The following is a 24,268-nucleotide window of genomic DNA, read 5'->3' as shown; positions in this document are numbered from 1 at the left end:
TGCAAATTTAATGCAAATCCAAATTAATATGTTAAGATTGATGAGTTTGACCATTTTAATTAAATAAGTCGATGTATAATTGACCTATATAGTCTTATATTCATATTTCAATACGATCTAAAACCAACACGCAAACATAAATCGTAACCCATAACATATTGAATTGTCAATCGTTTTTTTTTTTTTTTTTTTGGACATATCCACGTAAGGGAAGGGGGAGGAAGGATTCAAACTAGTGACATCCGCTTCATTAGGCGTGGTCCACAGCCGATTGAGCTACCCCTTGGGGACCTTGAATTGCCATATGGATAAAGACGCACAACAACTCTTGCGCTGACAATAATGTCACTCACAAATCAACAAACTCGAAAATTATTATTCACGCACACACAACACACACATGTATATATATATATGCTGGATCTTTGGATCCAAAGAGCACACAGAATTCGTAGCTTCTTGTCTTCATGATTGGTGGCTGCTGCAATCATCAATTGGAATCATCAGTTGGATACCAGAATCTGTTGGTAAGCCATACAGAATCAGCAATCACTGCATATCCATCATCATTACGGTGCCAGGCAAAGTAAGCATGGGTTCGGTTCTTGATTTCCAACATGCCATGCCCGAAACTCGGCTCACGAAAAGCAGAGTAATTTGGCTGTGGTTCCGTCATCACACTGCACCACAAGAAAAGAAAACAACATGTGTAACTTACTTAAAACGGGTTTTTAATTTAAATCATTAAATATTTCACGTGTTGAACGGGAGGAAATTTATTATATATATATATATATATATATATATATATACACTGATCTTACGTTGATAAGCCTTCGAGATTTCCTCCATCGCCAACAGTTAAGTATACAGGCGCATTTAGATCTTTCACAGGATTGCAAAGACCGTTGGTGATGTTGTATTTGATGTTAGATACACGTATCTGTCATGCATGCACAAAAAAAATTCACTAGAAAATAATTTTGTATATATATTTTAGTTTTGAAAATGTTGCGTTTAAATCGTAGGTTTTTTAAAATGCACCCATTGCATCATGTTATTTGAAAACGATACATTTTGGAGAATCACGCTTTTGGTCTGCGAAATCATAGCTAGCGGGAAACGCTATGAAAGAAAAAGAAAAAAAGGAGAAGTTACCGATCGTTCATAGGCATGGACATGACCAGCAAATACAATGTCAACTTTGTACTCGACGAATGTGTTCTCGTATACTGCTCTCATGGGTTCACCTTCCATATAATGACTTTGGTAACTGTTATACGTTGGGGGATGCATTATAACAATCAACCATGGTGTCTCACTCCTATTAACCTTTTGTATCTCTTGATTGAACCAGTTGTACTGGGGAGAGTAATAACCTTAAGAGGAAAAGTAAGAAGAAAAAAAGAGAAAATTATAGTAAAAGATGAATTTATGTGACCACTCATAATAGCAAAAATACATTAGAATGAGTTTTTAATAGTTAAAACCCCGACACGAAACATATTGCTAGTAATTCGGACACAAATATAAGAGAACTTTTATGAGGCTGGTGAAACAGAGACCTGCTTGGACAAATGGACTCTATAAAAGCTGTCTTATATTTACTGCTCAAATTATTAGTAATTCAAACAATAAAATTATTAAAAATCTCTATCAAACTTGAAGCTCTTTCAATCATATAATTAACCATGCAAACCATAAAAAGTAAAATTCATTCTTCTTAAAAGACAAGAAAATCAAGTAAATATTTACCAAATGCTGAATAGGCAGCCATGATAATGACGTGGGCTGGACCTCTCTTGATTGAGTACCAAAAGGGTGCAGTACTGCCTGCTGCTTCATATGGAGTATGATACCGTTGACTAAATGGTACAAAGGGTACCGGTTCACCCTGAAACAGAGATAACAGAGTTACTCTATTTAAAAATATTAATTTGAAAAAAATAAAAAAATAAAACCAAATCAGTTTCTGTAGGTTGTATTAATTTGCAATAATTAAGCATAAATAATAAATAACTCTCCATTCTGCACTTTCATTTGAAATTTTGATTGAAATCGTAATTGAACTATCCCAAATCCTTGGAGTTGAATATGGGTTGTGTTGTGTTTCAATCTGCGGATTGAGCACCGATTTTCTGGTCAAGAGACGAAGAAGCTCCTAACCTTTTTGGTTACCAAGCCTTCTGCTACATCAATCATTTCTTATCTAACTTAAATTTTTAAGATAATTGATAATTTAACATGATATAGGGTAGAAATCATGAGTTTGAACCCTAACTTCGTAATTGACCTCATTTCAATCAAATATTCTATTGGATGAATCTCACGGGAGAGTTTGAGCCCCCTTAAACTTTTGAGAGAACTGATATATTTATCAACTATCTTTGAGTAATTCAATTCATTGATTAATTAATTCACACAAGTTTTTGAGACTAAAAATTAGATTAATATGGTGATTATAGGAAACTTTAGTTAATATTATGAGATGCTTACCAACTGCGGAGCCCAATCAATTTCATGATTCCCCACCGTCCATATCCAAGGTTGATAAGCTGCACTCCTCTCCACGAGCCTTCCCCATGTATCCCACCTCACATTATCATGAAAAGGGTAGTCATCTGCGTAAGAGAGGTCCCCAAGGAACAACACCGCTTGCCCGTTTAGAGGGTCATTTTGGTAATGAGTGATTGTGCTATTTGAATCATATGTCTATCCAAGATCCCCTGCAAATGGTGTTTAACATTGAACTCTAAAAATACTTTACCAATTGGGTTAACACTACCAAAAAAAAAAAATGACGTTTTAATAATAACACTTCAAAAACATCTAAAACCTGGGGGTCGAATGGGGGTTGCGAAACTTACCTACTCCGGCTCTTGTCCTAGATAAGTAGGCGCTGCCCGCTCTCTTTATGAGATTGCCTAATTGCTAGCAATTTGGGCACTTCGAGTGTAGGAAATCTAGGTTCGTTTACTCAATATAACTACCAAATTTTTTGTAATGTTGTTCCAAATCTACCATTGATGTTGCAATTTAACCCTTTTGTCACCCAAAATGGCAAAAATATTCTCCATTTTGGATTGTTTTTTCTCTAAAATTTTGAGTGGGCACATTTCAACCTCAATCGTAGATTGGGAGGGGTGACATTGCAAAATGAGTGGTAGTTAAAGAGGAGTCCCCTAATAATTTAAATAATTGTACCAAGATTGTTACATATTAAGTATATATATTGGTACTACATAACTTCATTGTACTTTTCGGATTCATCATATAAGATAGGGGACCATAGTATTTTCTTCCAAATAGAGCTGGAGGAAATTTTAGGCTATTAAATTAACATTTGTCTTCAGAGCAACTGGGAATTAATTAATAGAACGTGTGATCAAATCACGTGCTTAAAAAACACAAGTCAATTTAATTAATAGTGATTTGAATAACAATACCAAGTACTGAATCTAGCTAAGCTGCTATATATAGAAAACCTACATTAGTTTGACAAAGTAGAATACTTACCAATGAGACCGAATGTATAGGGGACATCAGGGCCAGGTGCAGGAGGAGTTACAAACCAAAAAATCCTCGCATATTTTCCAGCCCCAACCTTATAGTAGTATTTGCTATTGAACTGCCCCAATAAATAGGATTAATTTGAATTAGTAAATAGAATAATTATATGATCAAACAATTAGAAATAAATAAATATAAATTTCACCTCCAAGTTGCTAATGTTGGCGTGGTGAATGTAACCAGAAGTATAATTGAAGTATCTATAGGTTTCAATCGTGCCCCGAGCCCACCGTATTTTGGTGCTATTCTCGCTCCAATAACGCACCATGCTAAAACCTGGAGCCTTGGGAGTGATCCATGACACAATCACCGCCGTCCCCACATGGTCTCCTTGTGTTATATGTACCTGCTTGTCAAGAAAAAAAATATATGATCTTGTAAGGTAATTAATTTGCTAATAAAATATTAATTAGATTATTAAATTAATTATTTTTTTATCAGTTTATATGACTGTCATATAATTTGATAATGTGAGATTAAAAATTTACTATCATATGGGATTCAGTGTACGTACTAATTACCATTACTCATAGATGATAAGAAAACAAGAGAAGAAAAAAAATGAGAAGCAGGAGAGTGAGAAAAACACCTGCTGAGGTGTATTTTCACCGGGAGGAACGTAGAAGGTATCACTATCAACAGGCATATCTATGTTCAATTCAGTGGCGACCCTCCTATAAGAGCTGCTTATTCCTCCATGACACAGCACTGCAGCATTGAAAAGTAAACCTAATACAACGGTAACAGCAACCAAAGAGGAGGAGGAGGAAGAAGAAGAAGAAGAAGAAGCCAGCAGACCCATCTTGATCTTGTTTCTATGCATTGATGAGTTGAATGAAGACCCTTTTCATGTCGTATATATAGTTTCATGTCAGATATATATGGTACGCAGCTTAAAAATATATTAAATTAAGCAAATGAGTGTACGTCGACAATCAGTACGTCTTCAAATTCTTCGGATTATTGATGCACGTAATTCGTGGTGGGATGACATGTATATATAATATGAATTGATTTTTAATTTATCAAAAGTAAATGGAATATTTGAAGCTTTAAAAGCATATTCAGATTAAATGTCAATAAGTTGTATGCTAATTAAGAGGATTTTTGTTGTTTAGAACGAGTTGTCACGAAGCTGACTCAGGTTGCTTACAAAAAAGTAATTAACTTGTTCAAACCATTTAAAATTCCTCTTAAAATTCATTTATTTGGCACATATAATTTGTATATTCTTTTGTATGTCCGAATATTCCACATATTTTTTTGATAGGTAAACATATTGTTCTTTATAATTATATTAATAGGGACAGATTTTCTTTAAATTCATGGGTTGAAAAATTTAGTAAACTTACATATGTCATTAGAACATGTTATTCTCACATGCTTAACTATTAAAATCTTATATGTATGTGATTTTTAAATGTAATTTTAAAAATGCATGTGAAAATTACATGCTCTAATGATATATATTAATTTAATAGACTTTGTTTGATGATTTTCTTCTAACCCATTTTTGGAGGCAAAACTTTGTTCTATTTATAAATATCTAATTAAGTGAACATAAAATTTTGAGAGCTGTTTTTTTTTTTAATTTTTTTTTTTAACATAAACAAAATTATTTGACATATGTGATTCTACTTCTAATCTTTAATTTTTAATTCATTGTATCCAATGGCGGAGCCAGACAATTCATATTGGGGGTGCCGCTAAAATTTTTTTGAGGGTACCGAGTGGTAACTTGTGTCAGTAGGAGAGAATATATATATATTGGAACTTGAGTAGGAAAACAGAAAAAATTAAAAATAAAAATACATAAAAGCTTTGAGGGTGCCGTGGCACCCCAAAGCCTCAAGTGGCTCCACCACTAATTGTATCAATCACTACAACAACAACAACAAAAAAAAAAAAAAAAAAAAAAATTGCATTTTCTGACGTGGTACAGTACATGTTTTGTTGCCACATCAGAAATTTTCTAACGTGTGAATTTTAAAACGTTAGAAAATTATTTGACTAGATGTCCATTAATGGACATCTAGTCAAATATCTATTTAACGGACAAGGATCCTCTCAATTTCACTTGACATTAAGAGCAATTATTCTATGGTCAAAATTATCTAATGATATAAATGATGTCATGTCATTTACATTTTTTGGTATGACAATATATTTATCACGTAACATCATTTACACCATTATATACAAGAACATTAAATTCTTACTATAAAATAAAATGACTCATTTTCATTTGACTTGAAGAGATTTCTTCTTTATATTAAGTTTATTTTTTTATTTTTTCATAACTATCAATGATTCATAGTTACAGCCCACTACCATTAAGAAATTATCTTATTGTCATTAATTATACATAGCCATTAGTAAATCATAGTTTTCAGTAATACTCATAATGACATTAAAATATTTTCCTAGAAGCAGTTTTCTTTTGGTACTCGATGGAGTACAATATAGGGTAAATCTCAAACCTTTTTTTTTTAAAAAAAAAAAAATCCCTGTCAATTTTTCTCTAATTCTATTAAACATTAACCAATTAGCATCAACTTAATTAAGTTTTTGAAATAATTGAAAAGTATATAGCTAAATTAAAAAGGTGAAAAAGATAACCATGTCGCACAATTAAAGACAGCAACACCTTTTGTCTACGGGCATAACATAAGTTTATGTAATTGTTTGTTCGAATTGCAGCCAATTAAGAAAGGGTTTGATAGAATTTTATGTAATTGACTGTTCGAATTACAATCAATTGAAAAAAAGGGTTTGGTTTTAGGTTGATTTAAACTAGTTTGTTTTTGTTTTCAAAGCTGCCTCACTTGACAAATATGATTTTTTATGTTGTTGGTCAATATTTAAATTTTCAAACACAAATAATACTTAGGTTAAGGATTATTTAGATATTGGGGGGTTTATATCTAAATTAATTTCTTCTATATATATTATGCATGACTTAGTAGCTTCTCCATTATATTACAAATTACTCCTGCATTGGAATAGATGAGGAACAAAATGCTTAAGTTTAGAGATAATGATATCCAGATAATGGTTGTCTGGAACAAGCTGGTGAGGTACTACCCTATGAATATAAGGCCATTTATACTACTTCAATGTGATGTGACGTATAGCAACCTTGACAATTTCTTATCCACGCCTTAATATATATATATATATAATCTCTCATTTTTTAAGAGGTTTCAACGACACCCGGACCAACAAGATGGGAAGAAGCCTGTCGGCCAGGCCCAAGACCTACCACACCATGGCCAATTTCCCCTTTTGTCAGGTTAGATAGTGGCTTTGTCATGCCAAAAAAGACCTCCTCTAATATTTAGAAGGGAAATCATTTATGCCTTTCAGCCTTTAACAAAATTTTAGCGGGAGACTCCAAACCTTACTAAAGAGAGACGGGAACAATGAGTTTATATAAGAAGGGAAAGATTCTTTACCAATAGCTTATTAATTTAACCTTCAAAAGGTTTGAGTAGATGCTGAGTTAGAAGGGAAATCACGCATTGGAATGATTAAGAAATAGCTTGATGAACTTATATATATAATAAAAAAAAATAAAAAAAAGGTTTGATGAGAGCATCCAAAACGGTAAGTCGTAAACTGTTTGTCGTTATTTGCCTTTGGATTCTGGCGGCGACCCAACCGTCCCTCATTTATCGGCCCAGATAAAAATAACAAAAACAAAATGTCGTTTAATTTAGATCCGAGCAATTGTACCATTTTCGCAAGCACGAACAGACGAACTCCTCGCAAATTTTCAACTTCAACTCTGCTCTCTCTCTCTCTCTCTCTCTCCTCCGACGATTTGCAGTCTTGCAGAAATACCAAAAATAAAAAAAGTTCCGTGTAGCGAACAGTAACGGATGACGGATCCGCAGGAAGCTTCATAGAATGGCGGAGCAGAGGATCGAGGAGAAGGAGAAGACGAAGGAGGATAATCTAGATCGAGAGCTCTGCAGCTGCTTGCTTCAGCCTGTTACAGCTGATTCCGATCCCCAATACATCGGCATTCGTCGCCTCCTCCTTTTCCGCAAGTCCGAGTCCGGTGCTCTTCGTCGCAGAGTATGCTTTCCCTTCCATTGCATATCACATGTGATAAATGCCGACACAACAAAATTTGAACAATTTTACTTGAAAGTAATGGTTAAGATTTGGAGCTCGTTAATTCGTTGCATTGTCCTATGTGATAAATTCTGAGGCGCCAGAATCTGAACAATTTAATTTGAAAGTAATGGTTAGGATTTAAGGAACTCATTGATTCATTGCATATCATATGTGATAAACGCCGAGGTGCTGAATTCTGGACAATTTGATTTGAAAGTAATGGTTAGGATTTAGTTAACTAAAGTTTCCTAAGAATTCCAGCGGATCTTGATCCTATACGTGAATACGTGTTTGTATTTGTATATATGTGTAATTAGGTTTTCTTAATTGTATCTATGTTTGGAATTTGGAAATTTGTGGATGTGTAGGGCATGGATTGATATATTGGTAAAGAATTCGACGTTTAATTTGTTTGTGCTGTTGTATTCCGATTCATAGCAAACTTAGGTTTCAAGGACATTGAAAATTCTCCTTTATGATTTGGTTTCACTTCATTTCGAGCAGTAGATTCACTTTTTGGACTGATCTGTTGGTACTTTTTTTTTGGGGGGATTTTTGAAAGTTTAAATAATGGCACTCATTGTATTTTATTAAAGGACTGGAGATGCAATGGAAAAGGTTACGTGGCCTACCGTAATTTCATTAGCAGGCCGAGGAATTGGGAAAGTTTGCAGTCACCAAGCCTCCAAGGCACTCCTGGAAACAGGTAACTAAACTTTTTCTTTGCGAGTTCAAGTAATTGTGACTGGAAATCTATACTCATATTCACTTTTGTGAAGTGAGAATTTCATTCTATTAGCCTCACAAATGGGGATTGTTATTTCTGTAGTATTGGGTTGATTGGATAATTATAATCAGTAGGATTATGTTATGCTGTAAGCCTAATATTGTAATGAATGAGAATCTCCACATTTGAAATGTAATTGTGATTTTTAATTAGTCACAATCTAAGGTGGGATGTCTTGTATCTGATTGCACCTTTGTTGGCCACATTTTGTGGAAGCTGAGCCTGGCTTAATTTTGTAACACGATCTGTTATAATAAGCATGATCAATCAAGCATGTTAGCTTTGCTTTGTTGTATGAGGCAAGGACTAGGGTGGAATAAGATGATATGGTAGTTTGGTGATTGACTAGATTCCAACAGTTTGAGACTTATTCTTTTATCTTGCATTGAGAGATTCTATGCTCTGACAGTGTTATTGCAGCTCTTTCCTTTTTCCTGTCCTTTTTTGTTCCTTTGCTTTTTCTTGAATGGGGGACAGATGGCGTGGTGGTGGGATTTGGGGGTGCTAGAAAATAGTTACTGGTTGATATCGTTACTCTGAAGAGTGTTCAAGCTTCTTGGATGAGTTGAAATATACATATGTTGTATGACGCCAATAGATACGACCCCTAGATCTTGGGGCATCTTCTCTTTCTTTTTTTTTCTTTTTTTTAATCAAGTTCATTAGTTTTTCTAATATTATACTCCTGTCTCCTAGACACATATCAATACTTCTTCTGTCTGATAGCTAGAAACCACAAAGAACTTTTATGTCTATGAAACTTTCAAAGTTGTGAGTGCTATTTTGAATTTATGTTTCATATAATTCTGACATCAGGATAATTTACTCATTGATGCATCAGTGGGCGATGGATTCCACCTCAAAGTCCGCGTTCCCTTTTGTTTGAGGTGGATAGCTGGAGTTCTAGCAGGGTATGATTGCATTCTGTTATGGATTTTCATTCTTTATACTGAACTTATCTTGCTTAATTCTTTCTTTTACTTTTTTTTTTTTTTTTTTTAATTTATTTGATTGCATTATTCTGGTGCTAGAAATTAGGAACTGTGTCATAGACTAGTACATTGGGTTATGGAGTGCAGGATGTTCAAGTAAGGTCTACTTATGTTACAAGGGAACTGGCCATGATGGAATGCCTCCTCCGCATTCTGTGTGTGCATCTTTAAATATTTGATACTGAAACTAAGTTCTGATTGATCATTTTACCATTCTATTGTACCATATTAACCCACGGAGACACATCAATGATTTTTTACCCAACATGGGTTTCTCACATGTTAATTGAAACTTGTATATTTACTTCATTAAGTGTCATGTGAGTGACAAGATGAGGTTACATATTTTTCTTTAGAAAATAAATTTCATGTATGTGTAGTTTAAGAGAGACTCTTTCTTTACACGTCTTTAATTCACTGAACTGGACTGTGTCTTTGTAGCTTATGAGACCTTGAGAGTATGTCACTGCAACATTCTAATTATTATATACGAGTATATTTTATTTTAGGAATGGTTTTTTAGTTAATTGGGTATGAGACTTACATTTGTCACTTAGTCACACAAAGTATTAACAAAGGAAATCGGTAACAACCGCTTAAAAACTTACAGAAACCTGCTCTATAACGAACAGAATCTAGAACTAAACAATTGGGAGGAGGTTCTTTGAGCAGCCCTTGAGACACTGCAAGAGCTGAATACAGTTTTTGTTACTATTCTTTAATGCATTCTAATTGGTTGCATGCAATTTTTCTTTTTACAGGACCTGCAAAGTGGCAATCCAGATTCAAGTCACAGAACAAGTTTTAGCTCAAACGCAAGTGATAATGATCGCCCACGTCATCCAGGGGGTGAACTTGCATATTCTTTTGTTGGAATGCATTGCATCTTTGATCAGTGCAAAGCCTGTGGTAATTTTTCTTTAAGTACCAACATATGTTATGTTTCTGCTTGTTGTCATAAAGTTGAGTTGCATAGAAGAAACCCTCATTAGCTTAATGTGCAGTTACTGTTTTGAAGTTTGGGCACATGAGTTCTGATCTGCTTGCATACGGGGCGTCAGATGGAACTTTGACAGTATGCACTGTGTCGGAGCCACCTTCAATCATCAAGGAATTGAAAGGCCACACCAAAGATGTCACAGGTTGGACTGACTGGTATTGTTTCTGTGGTCTTTTCTTATATCTTACATGTTGCTATAACTCTAGGATATAAATAAAATGGGCTGAAGATAGGACTGCTACGCTTAGGCACTTTCCCTTCTTCACTGAACAACACGAGGGGTAGTAGGGTATTATGCTGCAGCCCCAAAACTTCTCATGGAATTCTTAATACTTTATGGTACTATGGGTATTCTCAATGGCTTTTGGGGTAAATTGCACGTTCACCCCATTTGAATGGGATGGTGGATGAATCAGGGATTCAAGTCCTATAGGATGTGCGAGCCGCTTGCCCGAAAGAAGATTTGGAGAGAGAGAGAGAGAGAGAGAGAGACATCCTCGATGACTCATTTGTTCCACTATATGCTAATAAGGTGCTCTTCTACAACCGCCTACCATGCGAGCCCTCAAAACCTTAGGAGATTACTATAAAAATATTTCTGTTGTTGGTGGAGCTCAATGACTCTTATCATGCAAAAGGAAGAGATGTTCTGTATATTTGCCTGCCCTTTACACTTGGTACAGACGTGAGGAAATATATTTCCATGTTTTACAGCCCTTTTGAGGAATGTTGGTAAAATTAAAATTTATGACGTTCCCCATGTTAGGACTCTTAATTGCAGAGGCACACTGGATGATCAAATCTCCATGATAAAGGGTGGAATGTTAAAATTTGATCCAAAAGCATTAATCATTAAATGCGTTCTTCAAACAGCATTCCATTGACTATCTTAAAATGTCATTGCATGCTATTGACAACATGTTGTAGAAAATGATATGAATCATGGGATCCTAATCCTTTTGTGACATTAAGAATGTTCAGGTTCTGTTTAAGTATGTGTTGGGCACAAACCATATCTATTGTTGATTTATTGTTAACGAAGATATATATGCAATGTATTGAATTGGCAAAGTATTGCATTTATTGTTGGCATCGCATGCTTCTGAAATACTTGTATTTTCTCAGACTTTGATTTCTCGTCAAACAATCAGTACATTGCATCATCGTCAATGGATAAAACTGTGAGAGTATGGGAGATATCAAAAGGACTTTGCATTCGCGTAATCTATGGAGTTTCTTCACAATCATGTATTCGTTTTCACCCTGTAAGTATACAGTAAAGTCAATAATGTTTGATCACTACAAACCATTGCAATGTTTTTGTATGTTCAAAATCCTCGTTAGATCAACATTTTTAAAATGTTAATTGTTGCATATGTGAGCCTGTGGTCTAAATCAAGTTGTCAGTAACTTTTTTTGGATCAAGCACCTGTGCAAATTTTTGAGATCTTTTGGTTTCAATTCTATCAAATATCACATTGCAGTTATTATAGATCAGTCCTCTTATGAAATTGTTTTGTTCTTGATCTTATTTTAGCTTTAGAGGCTTCGTGTTTTCTCATCTTTGTGAAGATGACTGGTGTGCATATAGTTGCAAAAAGAAATCCTGTCCTATATCGTATGTTTTTTATTTACTTTATTTTTCATTAAAGGTTTTGGTTTCTCTTTCATCTTCTTTGATGCAGGTAAACAACAACTTCCTTTCAGTCGGCAATGCAAACAAAGAAATCACTGTAATTACTGGATGCGCCTTTCTTTCACATCTTAAGAAAAAAGGAAAAGCATGATAGCTTCTGGTTTGTTGTTAATTTTTTTTTTTTTGGGGGGGGGGGGGGGTGGGGTGGGGTGGGGAACTTCACTTATCCTCCCCTGTGCGAACTGTCAAGGGTTTTCAATCATAACCTTGAATTATCAAAATTTGCAATGTTCTTGTGAGATGGTATTACTGTAAGTTACATATATCAAGTGTAACAATTTTACATAAACTTGACAGAAAATGCACATTTATTTTTCATAAGCCTGCCATATCATATCCTAGCCCTGCCATTATCACATCCTCCTGATATGAGAGTTTTAGTATGAATATTCTTATATCATGTTCATAGCCCATGTCCATATCATGCTTCGTAGATCCTATCTGATCGATGTCACTTCTACACTTGTATACCAGGTATTCAATTTCAGCACTGGGAGAATTATTAATAAAGCAGTCTTTGACGGTGAGGTTACCTCTATGGACCATGATCACACCGGTCAGCTCATCTTCTGTGGGGATTCACAGGTGTTATCCATATATATCTCACATCGTTTTGATCTGACGAACTTACATGTTCTTCTTTTAACGTTGTTACTCGAACAATATGTGCAGGGATGTATCTACTCAGTTAGTATGAACTCTCATACAGGAGTATTATCTCGTTCGCATCGCCATCGAAGTAGCAGCAGACGCAAATCTCCAGTCACAACTGTGCAGTACAGAAGTTTCTCCCTGCTTGCTCGTGGACCTGTGCTGCTGGCATGTACTCAAGATGGAGGTTTGTCTTTCTTCAGGTCTGATCAGCTGAATATGCCTTAAAACTTGTAAGGCCACGTTTGGTTGATAGGTATGGCATGAAGGAATGGAATGAGATTCCCATTATTGCCAAGACCCACATTTGGGGCATGGGTATCAAAATCTCAGTCCTATTGTTGAAATGTTTTTACCAGATTTTGGGGTAAAATCATACTACGGGGTGAACATGGTATTCTGACTCCCACACCATAGAGACAAAATTTAGTAGTTTTTCTCTTTTCTTTTTCTACCGAGTACACCCAGATGAAGGTATCAGAATACTAAAGTCTAAGTGCTCCCAAATGAAGTTATTTGAACGAACTGCTTCTGAATAGTGGGAGGAATAGGTATCTCATTCCCAAATTGCATTTCCATCAACCAAACCGGGCCAAGGTCTTTATCTTGGAGCACTGATAATAAGGTTGCCTTCTTGTTGTAGTGTTGCTTTGGAAATACAAGGTTATTTGACTCTTCGTTGCTCGCTGAAGTTAACTCCACGAATACATAGCATTCGAGCTTCCTTCTGTCCTCTGCTTTCCCTTGAAAAAGGAGAATACATAGGTTTGTATGTCAAGATCAACGTATTATATTCTCCATTACAATTTTTACTGTACATTGTTTGGAGTGCCTTTTCAAAATACAGACTTTCTCAATTTTGCCTAAAAATGTATGACATGACTAAAGAGGAAACAATTTTTTGCTGCCATCTCTCCAGGCGTTATAAACTTTCTCTATCTCTCTGTCTCTGATAGTGGGGTGTTTGGATATCTTATTATAATTTTGAGTAATGCTATACATACTCTCACTTCTCTACACCCAATGGTGGTTTTGCTTTTTCTTTGTAATTTTGTTTCTTTTGTTTTTATTAAATTTTTTTTTTTTTTTAATTTGTACTCCTGATTACATTTTGGCATAGTAAATTGAGGGGGATCCAGAAATGTGAAAAGGTAATTTTTCATGATGTTGAAACTCCAAGGCTATGTAAAGATAATATAAAATCATTAGAGTGAGATGTTCTCTAGATTTGGATACTTCCCTTCAATCAAGAACAAAAGAAAAATCCTTCTGTTGATTATAGAGATCTGATATTGTGATTTACTTGTAACATGTAGTTGCTGGAAGTGAGGATTCGAATGTCTACTTCTATGATTTAACTCGGCCCCGGCATACATGTGTAAACAAGCTGCAGGTCCATCCTATTTGCTAATCAGGTTTTCATGGTTAACTGTAGTTATCAATCTGCTTTCAATCTGACCTAAGCTATTGTGACTGCAGGGTCATCGTTTTCCAGTTATCGGTGTCGCTTGGAACCACGGTGAGAACTTGTTGGCATCATCTGATTTCTATGGAATAGTAATTGTATGGAAGAGATCAAAGACAAGGTAAAATAAACATACAACATTATACAAGAAATTTCCAACACATACTCAAAAGGCTGGAGCAGGACATCATTTTTTTTTTGTTTTTTATTAATTTTGCTGCTCGTTTGTGAAAATTGTTTTGTAAATTGTATAATTCAGATCAGGAAACTGAGTGACATTGTGAGTGCCATTTGAATCAACGTTGTAGTCTTCAACTTTCCTGTTGAATATAATTTGATAGTACAAAATTTTTAAATTTTAACCTTAGCAAATACCATATGCTTCCTATACTATATGCTAAATTTTTGAGTATAACTCTTTGTGGTGTTACACATTAGTACCCTTCTACTACATCAGTCTCTTCTTTTTTTCTTTTTCTTTTTTGGATTTTGTGAAGCCACAGTTGGATTATATTTTACATATCACCTACATGTTTATCGCACATGTAAATTTTACATCATGATGTCATTTTATTATTAAAAGAAACGTAAAACTTATGAGTAATGATGTTATTCGCACCTATTTATGACATCTATTTCGCACTAGTTGATGTAGCGTGTTTTAAGTAGTGTTTTATATCAACCATTAAAAAATAAAGTTACTTAAAATATGTAACATCAACTGTAAGGTAAAATGAGTGTAAAAATTATTAGAAGAGGCTTTTATATTACTTTCCTAATTAATGGGATGGAATAGGATCTCATAGTTAAGATTGTGTTATGTTGGATCTAATGGTGTATATGGTGCCATGTCATATAAAAATTTTAAATGATTTGAAAATATATTCACTATATAACAATGTATGCACGATTAGATCTATGAAATCGATCATATCCGTTCAAGGTGCTATAAATTTGGCTATGCAAAATTAGAAATGTGGATTATGCTTTTTAAACTCGCAAATCTGATTAACTCCTATTCTTAATCATAGGTTAATATGATCATAATGTGATAAACAACATGCACGGTGTAGGTGAAGAACTTGAAATCTTGCTTGCACATTAATCCATTGGAACCATCCCTAGGGTCTGGCGTGGTCCCATTATTCTCCATTGCAAATAAAGTAAAGAGAAATCATTTTATGGTTTTTTTTTTGTTTTTTTATTTTGTGTATTAACGATGTACACAATGTCACATTAGTAAGAAGCATGTTATACGTCTTTTTATGGTCTTTCTATCATCTTTCTCCTTTTCAAAGTGATCATTGGATATGTGAAATCTATATGAGTCTACAGATCTAATGATGATTTTGAAAAGTAAAATAATGAAAATGATCGTGGAAGAAAATGAGTCATTTCTCACATAGTAAATATATTGCTGTGTTATTTAAAAATTTTAAATAACGTGACAACATGTACATCGTTATATACAATAAAATATAATTTTGATCATAGAATGACTCAATGTACTGCAGAAATCTACGGATTAATCAAGGAAAGCTAGTGCAAGTGAAACTGCACAAAATCGGTAGTCTGACAAAAATTTTGGCCATCGGAGAAAACCTCTTTCCTAATGAGATCGAGCAAACGATTGGTTTTGAGAGTAATTGTTATACAAATTATTATTTATTAGTTTCGGATAATAATCGCCAATCCGTTGTAGTCTAGTTGGTCAGGATACTTGGCTCTCACCCGAGAGACCCGGGTTCAAGTCCCGGCAACGGAACTTTTTGTTTTGTTTGTAACCTTAACGGCCCAAAATTGCCCTTCTATTTTTCTAATTTTGTTCTATAAAAACGGGAATGAACTTCCAAAGGGGACTTTCACCTTTTTGCTTCTGATTTATTTATTTATTTATTTATTGCCCCTTTTCTCAGGCTATAAAATTGAAACATATACTGTTCGAGTATAAGCGTCAGCTTAATAAATTAAATTAAAAAGAAATTCTTCAAATCTAGTAGAAACGGTTGAATCTAGCAAGTCTTAAACCTAGGATTTATGAGGTAATACTTTCTAAGGGCTTGTTTGGAATTGTATTTGAGGGGTTTAAAAGTGCTTTTAATACTCAAAAAGTCCGTTTAAAAAAAAAAAAAGTATTCGTTTGGTAAAAAAAAATTAAAAACGTTTTTAAATGTCTAAAAAGCCTAAAAATGGTCAAAAAAATACTTTTGACAAAAGCTTAAAAATAAAGTTTTTACCTAAAAGTTTTTTTTAACTTAAAAGCTCTATTTCTCAAACGCAATCTCAAATAGACTCTAAGACCACAAACGTCAACGACTTGGCCAACTTCTTGACGTACTTCCAATCTAATTAAACTAAAAGAAATTCTTCTAATCTGATTTGAGTAGATCTCATCTCATTCACTCTTGAATATTGGGCTTAAGGGACTGTGCCTAAATCTGGACTTGGGCCTGGCATGTCTCTTTAATTATTTATAATAGAAAGAGTTTCTATTCTCTAGTCCCACTTCCTGAAGAATTAGAGAAAATCAACTGAGGCTATATTACGCCAGCAACCCGGGAAGGCGCGACGAAATTTTGTATCCTCTTTTTTGGCAGGAAATCAACCACGGTATGGTTCTGGGTTTTGTTTTCTCTATCGTTCCCGTCGTTTCACGGGCTTAATTAGAAGCTGGTCTCCGGGCTTTAAAGGCTAAATTTTTCGGTGTTTTGAGAGGGTTGTGTTCAATTTTGAGCCCTGATGGCGCTGACTGGGTGCAACTCTTCGTTATTTGAAACTCATGGTAATTGGCAAGCATAGCACTTGTTTGATGAAATGGGTGTGAGAATCTCGAATCTGATTCCCGTCATTATGCTTATATCTACTGAAGTGGGTTTGCTTGGAATATAGCTCATTGCTTGGTCTGAGGCTCAAATGTTTTATTTTGTTTGTAGTATGTCCGAACAAGTCTTGAAGTTATGGGGTGTCATTTCGTTTTTGTGGGCTATTGTTACTATAGTTCCCTTTTAGTTTTCATTTTTCTTATGTACATCGAAGATTTCTCAACCATGAACTCGTGATTGCAGGGCTAAGTTCCTAACAAGAAACAAAGATGCCGCATAGAACCCGACCTATGACAGCCCTTTTGGTGTTTACTGGACTTAATGTCGTTCTAGTGTCAACCATTACTCCTGTCTATGATTTCGTGTGCTTCCTTCCTTATTGGGAAAGAAGGGTATGTTCTTTATAATCATTCTCTACCTGTGGTACAGATTTGCTACCTGCACAAATTACTGTTCTAGTGTTATAAACAACTTTTCTTTTCTTTTCTCGGAACAGAGATGAAACGATTTTGGTTGAGTGATAATACTTCATCCATCTTGGCACAATGTTATTCGTGCATTATGCCATGTCTCCGCAATATTTACTACATTACATAAAGAATAACTTCTTTTAACATTGACGACAATTTTAAAAATACATGCATGCAGACAAAATGTATCCTGGGACTCAAGCTTGAGTGGGTTTTATTGGTTGTCTAGAACTATATATTCTTGTTGCATGACAGGACTATGGATTTATGTTGGGTTTACGCACCAGTCTGGTGCCTTTAGACAAACCAGTCTCTTCTTATTATTATTATTTTTTTGTGGGGGGGGGGGGGAAGGTATGTGGTGAAAGCTTCGGAGGCAATTGAAAATGTCTAAGAATGTGCTTAGTTCTAAGAATTAGGCCTGTTCCATCCCCCATCTCAAATCAAATCATCTTTACAAATTTATCAGAACTGAGAGATCATAGAAGTTGAAGTCTCAGATCTTTCCTTCAGATCAATAAAAAAAAGTATATGATGGAAAAGAAAATAAAAGAGTATTTAGAAACTGTTGGCAAAACTCTTATTTGCACAAATGATGTTCTAGGTTGTTAACATGTATATTTTCTAGACTCAAACAGCATGCAATTAAGTGGTCAAATGGGCGGGGGGGAGTAAGAACCCAAGGTCAATGCCATCGTCTAATTTGTTTGGATAATTTTGGTAAGGTCCTGCTTGGACTTGTGGTTTGATAAACAGATAATTTCGACGTGCTGGACTCTTATTTTCCCGCATTAGAAATGCTTGGAACACACGAAGTCGAAAGCATGTTGCGGACTCCTTGTTTTAAGCATTAGACAATGCTTTGAGTCTTTGACATGCTACAACATGTATATCTGCTGATATATGCCAGTTCATACATAAGCTATAGAGGTAGCATGGGCAGGTTTAGGTGGGGTTTTGGTCAGCTTGAGATTGAAAAGTTTTAGAGTTGCTCTAATCGGGAGTCTGTCTGCCTGTGTATTTGAAATATTATTTAAATATGACCACAATGTTAACATGTGACCAAGGATATTCATCTGACTTTTGCTTAGTTGCCTACATCTTTGTTTTGCTGGCACTATTTGAAACTGATAAAAACTACAAACCAATGTAATTGTGTAGGTGGAAATTTGTTCTAACATTGGCCTGTCAAATGAAGAGCTTTGTCTATGCTTGATTCATTGATTCAGGTATCTGGTTGGCTATCCATCTTATTATCTTGTAACTTGTCACAGAGAGAACGGCGTCGTCAAGAACGTGAAGTTGCTTTAGTGGAGAGATCCGGACCAAAATAAAAGGATCTGAGGTTAAAAGAAGGATCAGAAGAGAAAAAGAAGCTTTCTATGAGTACCTACAGATTTTCTCATTACATTCTGTATATTTTGGTATTGGAATATGTGTGGGATAGCACATAAAAGATTTGCGAGAAATCATGGTTGGTCTCTCTCTATCAAAGAGTTCTCTTCATGTTCCATCTAGCCATTGCAATGCTGGCTTTTCATTCAACCTTTCTGACTTTAAATGGGGTAAATTATCCTATAGATAGCTACCCTTTTGTGGGAAAAGTCTTCTTTTGAACATTGTTGAAGCTTTCTTACGTGTGAAATACTTCAATCTTGTTGTATAATACTTCGATTTCATCAACCTAAGAATAGCATAGGCCGGTATGCAATGCAATTAGGAAGGTCCCCTCCCCCAAATCAAAAATAAAAATCCCACTTACCATGCTTACATTGAGCCGGATTTGGCTTGGGTCCACCCTCTGGGATCGTAGGATTAACACTCGTTTCTTATGTCTTGTTATGGAACACAAGGAGGTGGTTATCAAAAATTTTATAAACCCTTGGTAAATCTATTAATTTTCATAATAGTCTTACCCACAAATAATAATAATAATAATAATAATAATAATAATCATAATAACCTTATAAAATAAATTGCTCAGAAAGTTGATTCAAAGTAAAGAGGCTCGCATCAAATGACAATTATTAAATGTCCAAGTTGCAAATTAGTAAACATGCTCCTCCTACTTTTGTTTTATGGAAATCCGCATAAATAAAATAAAATAAAATCCACGTAAGAGATTACAAATTGGGATTGGTGAGATATTTTTTTTCTAACATTTAGGACTCTTTTTAGGTAAAAGAACAATTGAATCAGTATACATATTTTTAGTACGTTAAATCATCAATTATCTCAAAAGTTTAAATTGATAAAAAAATAATAGACTAAAATTGTTTGAAATAAATATTCTCACACTCTCTCTCTCTCTTTCCCCTTAATAAATCATGAACTCTGCTATGATATTATAGTAAATCACCAATTGTCACAAAAACTTAAAACGGATCAAAAAAAAGTTCTAAATTAATCACCATTTCATACATTTGTACGTGCCACTAGCAAGGTCCAAGACAATATACACCACAGTAGATACATGAAAAAGCCTGCATCTATTGCTTTTAAGTTGAGAATACTCCCGACTATACACGTTCCATTTTTTTTTTTTTTTTTTGAGCTAGTATACACGTTCCTAATTCAAGAACAAGAAACTGGAGCAGAGAGAGAGATTATGTTACATGATCACAGACAACCAAACACATCCTCAACCTTCTAAGAAAACATTACAAAGGTTTTCAGAACATTTTCACTCCCCCCAACTCACAAATACTTCAGAGCATCGGATAGGGCCTCCGTGTTTGCTTGAAGCCGGTCCAAGATTAGAAGAGAAAGAACCTCCAGTTCCTCCATTATACATCTACAATATGTTTATATACGTCACCTCCGACGTCGTTTTGTATCCACCTGAAACATATCACAATAGCACATGAACATAGATGATACAGCAAGAAGTTCCTAATAGGTTTCAGTTACTTTGAGACCATCATGTTACCTGCCATTAACATGCATTGAGGAATCTCCCCTTGAATTTTGAGAGTTTAATTTCATATAGAATAACCCAAAATTGAAAGACAAATAATAACCGCTGATATCTGGACTTTAGACGTGCAGATTTTGAGTCTGAATATAACTTAACAAAAGAATGAAAATAAATGCTGATACCTTTGTATCCGGGTGTCTGGAAGCATTATGAGAATTCTGCAATTTCTTCTGACTTTCAGAGGAACAATTTTCGCAGAAGAAATGATCAAGTCTTTTAGCTTCCTCCACAGTCATGTTTATACAATTAGGATGAAACCTGGACCAAAAGTAGTATGCTAAAAACTATATGTTTAAAACATAAAATTCAAATATGTGAACTAATAAATCCATTTGGTGAAAGCAATCTCCAGACCCCTTTCTTCCAGCACCGCAAAAGGAGTTGAAAATAGACACAAATATAATTTTCCGTTATAAAAGGCAAGAGAATTGACACCTTTTACACTTGTAACCAGGCAAATAGCAGCAAGCCTCAAACTTAGAAGCTGTCTAAAGCAAATGTCTAATGACAAATATTGCTTAAGGCAGCCACTCATACTCAATTTAATGTTGTATTCTTAATTGGGGGGGGTGGGGGGTGGGGGGGAGAAAGAGGAAAGAGTAACCCAAAAATTATTTAATGCTTCCCCTTCTTGGTCAATTTACTGGGGATTAGTAGACCTCATCTTTTTCTTTTTTGTCTTTCAGACAATTACTTGACACACCTTTGAAGTATCTCTTGTTCAAGCATAGCAACACAGTAATTGACTACTAACACTTAATAATCTTCCTAGAACATCTTTCAAAATTAACTTTGAACCAAGAAATGAATAATTGATTACATCTTAGATTGCGTGTGACCGAAAGAGAAAATACTATAGAGGAAACACTGAGGAATTTACATGGAAGAAGCAAATAGATCCCCTTCCCAAGGCTGCATCAGACACACATGTAGTTCAGTTAAGCACTAAGCATATTCTCTAAAAGAAAAATGCAACAGCTGGACACACAAGGTAATTATATATAAGCACTTATTTCAAGTGCTAGATTTTCGGCACATTCCCATTTTTGGACAAGTTGTCAAATACTTGAATTAGTTTCATGCTTCTGAACACACGCAAACAAAGACGCATAGCTCAAAGCCTAGAAAAATGTAAAAACAAAATGGAATTTAATTACAAAACTATTATTATTATTATTATTATTATTTTGATAAGTAATTACAAAACTATTATTGAAACATCAATATATTATTAACAAGATACATTTTACTTGGTTTGAGAGATTTTAGATTTCTTTAACTTTAATCTGTAAATTTTGGGAGAAGTTTCAAGTATATTTCCTCTGTACATGATTTTTCTCCATATCTAATAACTTTTTTATTTTCTTATACTCGTCAAAAAACAAATATTCCATCACATAAAATTCAATCACCATATCCGAGAAAGAACATGTAAAAAGTTTTCAATTACATAAGATCAACAGCATTCAACTTACCAATCACTGCAGCCTTCACACTGAACCATTAGGTCATCAGGGTTGTAAGGCATCTCACACTTGCAATACCTGCACAATATATTAAGTAATAAATCAGAAGAGCTCAAACATACTAACATAAAATAAGAAATGCCAAATCAACAACTCTGAACTCCAAAGACCCCATGTTGCAAAGCTTCAGCTTATTATTCCAAAACACAAACACCAAACCAAAATGCCAATATGCCACAGTGAAGATAAAATCATAAAGTTCACTCAAAGCACTCCTAAGGGCAGAAAAAAATACCAATTAGTCAATACATAGTGGCTTAAGCTGGAGATAAAACATCAAATGCAAATGGATTTGGATAAGAGTGTAGGGACTGAACATCCATGTCCAAGTGTAGGGAGTTTTCCAAAATATTTCACTCTGGCTATCATACCATACCCATGTCATGTCATGTCGAAAAGTCTGCAACAAGGTGAAGTGAAGGACCAGGTAGACACAATTTATCAAACTCAGCTAGCAACCAGACATATATATTGAAGAGTACTAAAAGATTAAATAGTGAAAGCAACTGAAATCTTGAAATGCAGGTTTTATTATTGGTTAGAAAGAGAGAGAGGAAAAAAAAACTTTGTAAGGAATCATTAATGAAAAGAAGCAAGATACCAATTTTTGTTCAAAGTACAAATCAATTAAAGATTTTTTAAAGAAAGGAATAACAAGTAATCTCTAGCTTTTATGGTGCCTGTGGTTGGAGAGAAATGCGAGATGCTTCGAGGATTTGTCGAGGACTCTTGAGGACCTTGTTCATTTCTTTTTGTACACTCTTTTCTCTTGGACTGCAGGCTGGCTTGCTCCTATTGTGATTAATTTTCCTGATTTCCTCTCTATGTTCTCTTCTTCTCTCTCCCCTGCTTAGTCGCTCTCTTGTATACTCCCTGTGTACTTGGGTTGCGCCCCTCTGCGCTCTTTAATGCATTATTACTTATCAAAAAAAAAAAAAGTAATCTCTAGCTACACCATCTGACAGTAACCTATATTTTTTCACATCGAATGCACTATCCAACTAAAAGTAACCAAACTGCCACTTCACTCAATCACCAAATTCACGTGAAAAGAGTATCATTCGCCAGTAGTACTATATGCACCAGATGAAACAGACCACCTAAGAAATTGCAGTTGTAAGTTCCAATAACACCTCCAACATGGCGGTGAATGGTGATCGTAAGTTCACTAATGAGGCAAACCAGAGGAATGATAAAATTTCCTCAATTTCATTTCCATGTTATCGTTATATATAGCCTGAGTTGAATTGATGCCAAAACACTTTGTCAATTTAACTTCAACAAGTTTCTATAGAAAGCTACAGAGATTTGGCATTCAAAAACACAATATTAATAATAATCAGAAACATTTTCGTCAAAAATTCATAAACACGAAGACACGTGTTTGTAGTGAACAGAGAAAAATAAAAACAAAAAAAAAGAACGATGATTAATCAAAATAAAAAGAATCGGAAACAAATTTAAGCAATTGGCTTACATACACGGCGACACGATCGGGATTGAAAGAGCCGGTGGAGGAGTTGTACTCGAAACGGCAGAAGAAGTCGTCGTTGCCGACGGCGTCGAGCTTGGTGTAGCTCTTGAAGCTGTGGACCGTACACTTGCCCTCGATGGTGTCGGCGCTCTGCAGGTCGAAGTGGTCGGAGAGGAAGACCTCCTTGGAGCCGTGGAACTGCCGCCGGCCGCCGATCGACTCCTCCGGCCGGTAGTACCATCGCACGTAGACCTTCACGTTTGCCCCGCGCCCGTCCGCCTCGATCCGCTCGATCTTCGCCACGTAGGACGGCTTCGCCTGATCCGACGGCCTCATGAGCACGCAGTCCCCGGCTGAAGAATATTCCGAGAACTCAAACAATCAGATAGTCGTCCCTTTTTTTTTTTTTTTTTTTTCTTGTTTCGGAGTTGTGTACGCGTGTGAAAGCAAGGGAGTGAAGGCTGTGTTAGTTTCTCGGGAAAATAAGTGAGGGAAAGTGAAGGAAAGAGGCTTACCTCGGACGGTTTTGTTGATGTGTTTGACGGTGTAGGAGTCGAGGGTTCGTCTGGGAGCCTTTGGTTTGGCCATGGAACTTCTGAGGATTGCAAATTACAAATTGAGCGACCGAGCCACACACACAGCAAAACCAGCAAATTACGACGGGACCTTTTCTTTTTCCTTAATTTTTATGTCTTCCTGGAAGATCTGATTCGCTG

At 35.2% G+C, this 24,268-nt stretch overlaps 3 protein-coding genes, 1 non-coding gene and 1 pseudogene across 5 annotated transcripts; 3 read left to right on the top strand and 2 right to left on the bottom strand.

The window, feature by feature from the left end:
- Positions 1-490: 490 nt before the first annotated feature.
- LOC132165757 (purple acid phosphatase 2-like) lies at positions 491-4,375 on the bottom strand (annotated as a pseudogene).
- Positions 4,376-7,293: 2,918 nt separating this feature from the next.
- LOC132167462 (Transducin/WD40 repeat-like superfamily protein) lies at positions 7,294-14,639 on the top strand. Of its 2 annotated transcripts, XM_059578448.2 has the most exons (12): positions 7,294-7,650; positions 8,289-8,398; positions 9,321-9,390; positions 10,233-10,380; positions 10,476-10,613; positions 11,597-11,736; positions 12,157-12,204; positions 12,642-12,752; positions 12,840-13,021; positions 13,462-13,583; positions 14,135-14,211; positions 14,298-14,639. In XM_059578448.2, exons 1-12 carry the CDS (start codon positions 7,480-7,482, stop codon positions 14,406-14,408), a joined length of 1,428 nt encoding a protein of 475 aa, XP_059434431.2. In that variant the 5' UTR covers positions 7,294-7,479; the 3' UTR covers positions 14,409-14,639. The 2 variants fall into 2 exon arrangements, with proteins under 2 accessions (XP_059434431.2, XP_059434432.2); XM_059578449.2 differs by lacking the exon at positions 9,321-9,390 and having other exon boundaries at positions 10,490-10,613.
- Positions 14,640-15,975: 1,336 nt separating this feature from the next.
- On the top strand, positions 15,976-16,048 carry TRNAE-CUC (transfer RNA glutamic acid (anticodon CUC)). The gene has a single exon. It is a non-coding gene; the product is annotated as a tRNA-Glu (tRNA).
- A 717-nt stretch (positions 16,049-16,765) lies between these two features.
- Positions 16,766-19,096, top strand: LOC148587422 (uncharacterized). Its single transcript, XM_088513829.1, has 3 exons — positions 16,766-16,893; positions 17,349-17,497; positions 18,850-19,096. Exons 2-3 carry the CDS (start codon positions 17,375-17,377, stop codon positions 18,907-18,909), a joined length of 183 nt encoding a protein of 60 aa, XP_088369955.1. The 5' UTR covers positions 16,766-16,893; positions 17,349-17,374; the 3' UTR covers positions 18,910-19,096.
- An 862-nt stretch (positions 19,097-19,958) lies between these two features.
- LOC132167781 (chromatin remodeling protein SHL) lies at positions 19,959-24,268 on the bottom strand. The gene is made up of 5 exons (XM_059578807.2): positions 24,068-24,268; positions 23,560-23,905; positions 22,028-22,096; positions 20,675-20,810; positions 19,959-20,416 (listed from the first exon to the last, which is right to left on the bottom strand). Exons 1-5 carry the CDS (start codon positions 24,138-24,140, stop codon positions 20,390-20,392), a joined length of 651 nt encoding a protein of 216 aa, XP_059434790.1. The 5' UTR covers positions 24,141-24,268; the 3' UTR covers positions 19,959-20,389.

This window comes from Corylus avellana, chromosome 2 (genome assembly GCF_965113065.1).
Source record: "Corylus avellana chromosome 2, dhCorAvel1.hap1.2, whole genome shotgun sequence".
Lineage (NCBI taxonomy): Eukaryota > Viridiplantae > Streptophyta > Magnoliopsida > Fagales > Betulaceae > Corylus > Corylus avellana.
This window is presented reverse-complemented; position numbering and strand designations above follow the sequence as displayed.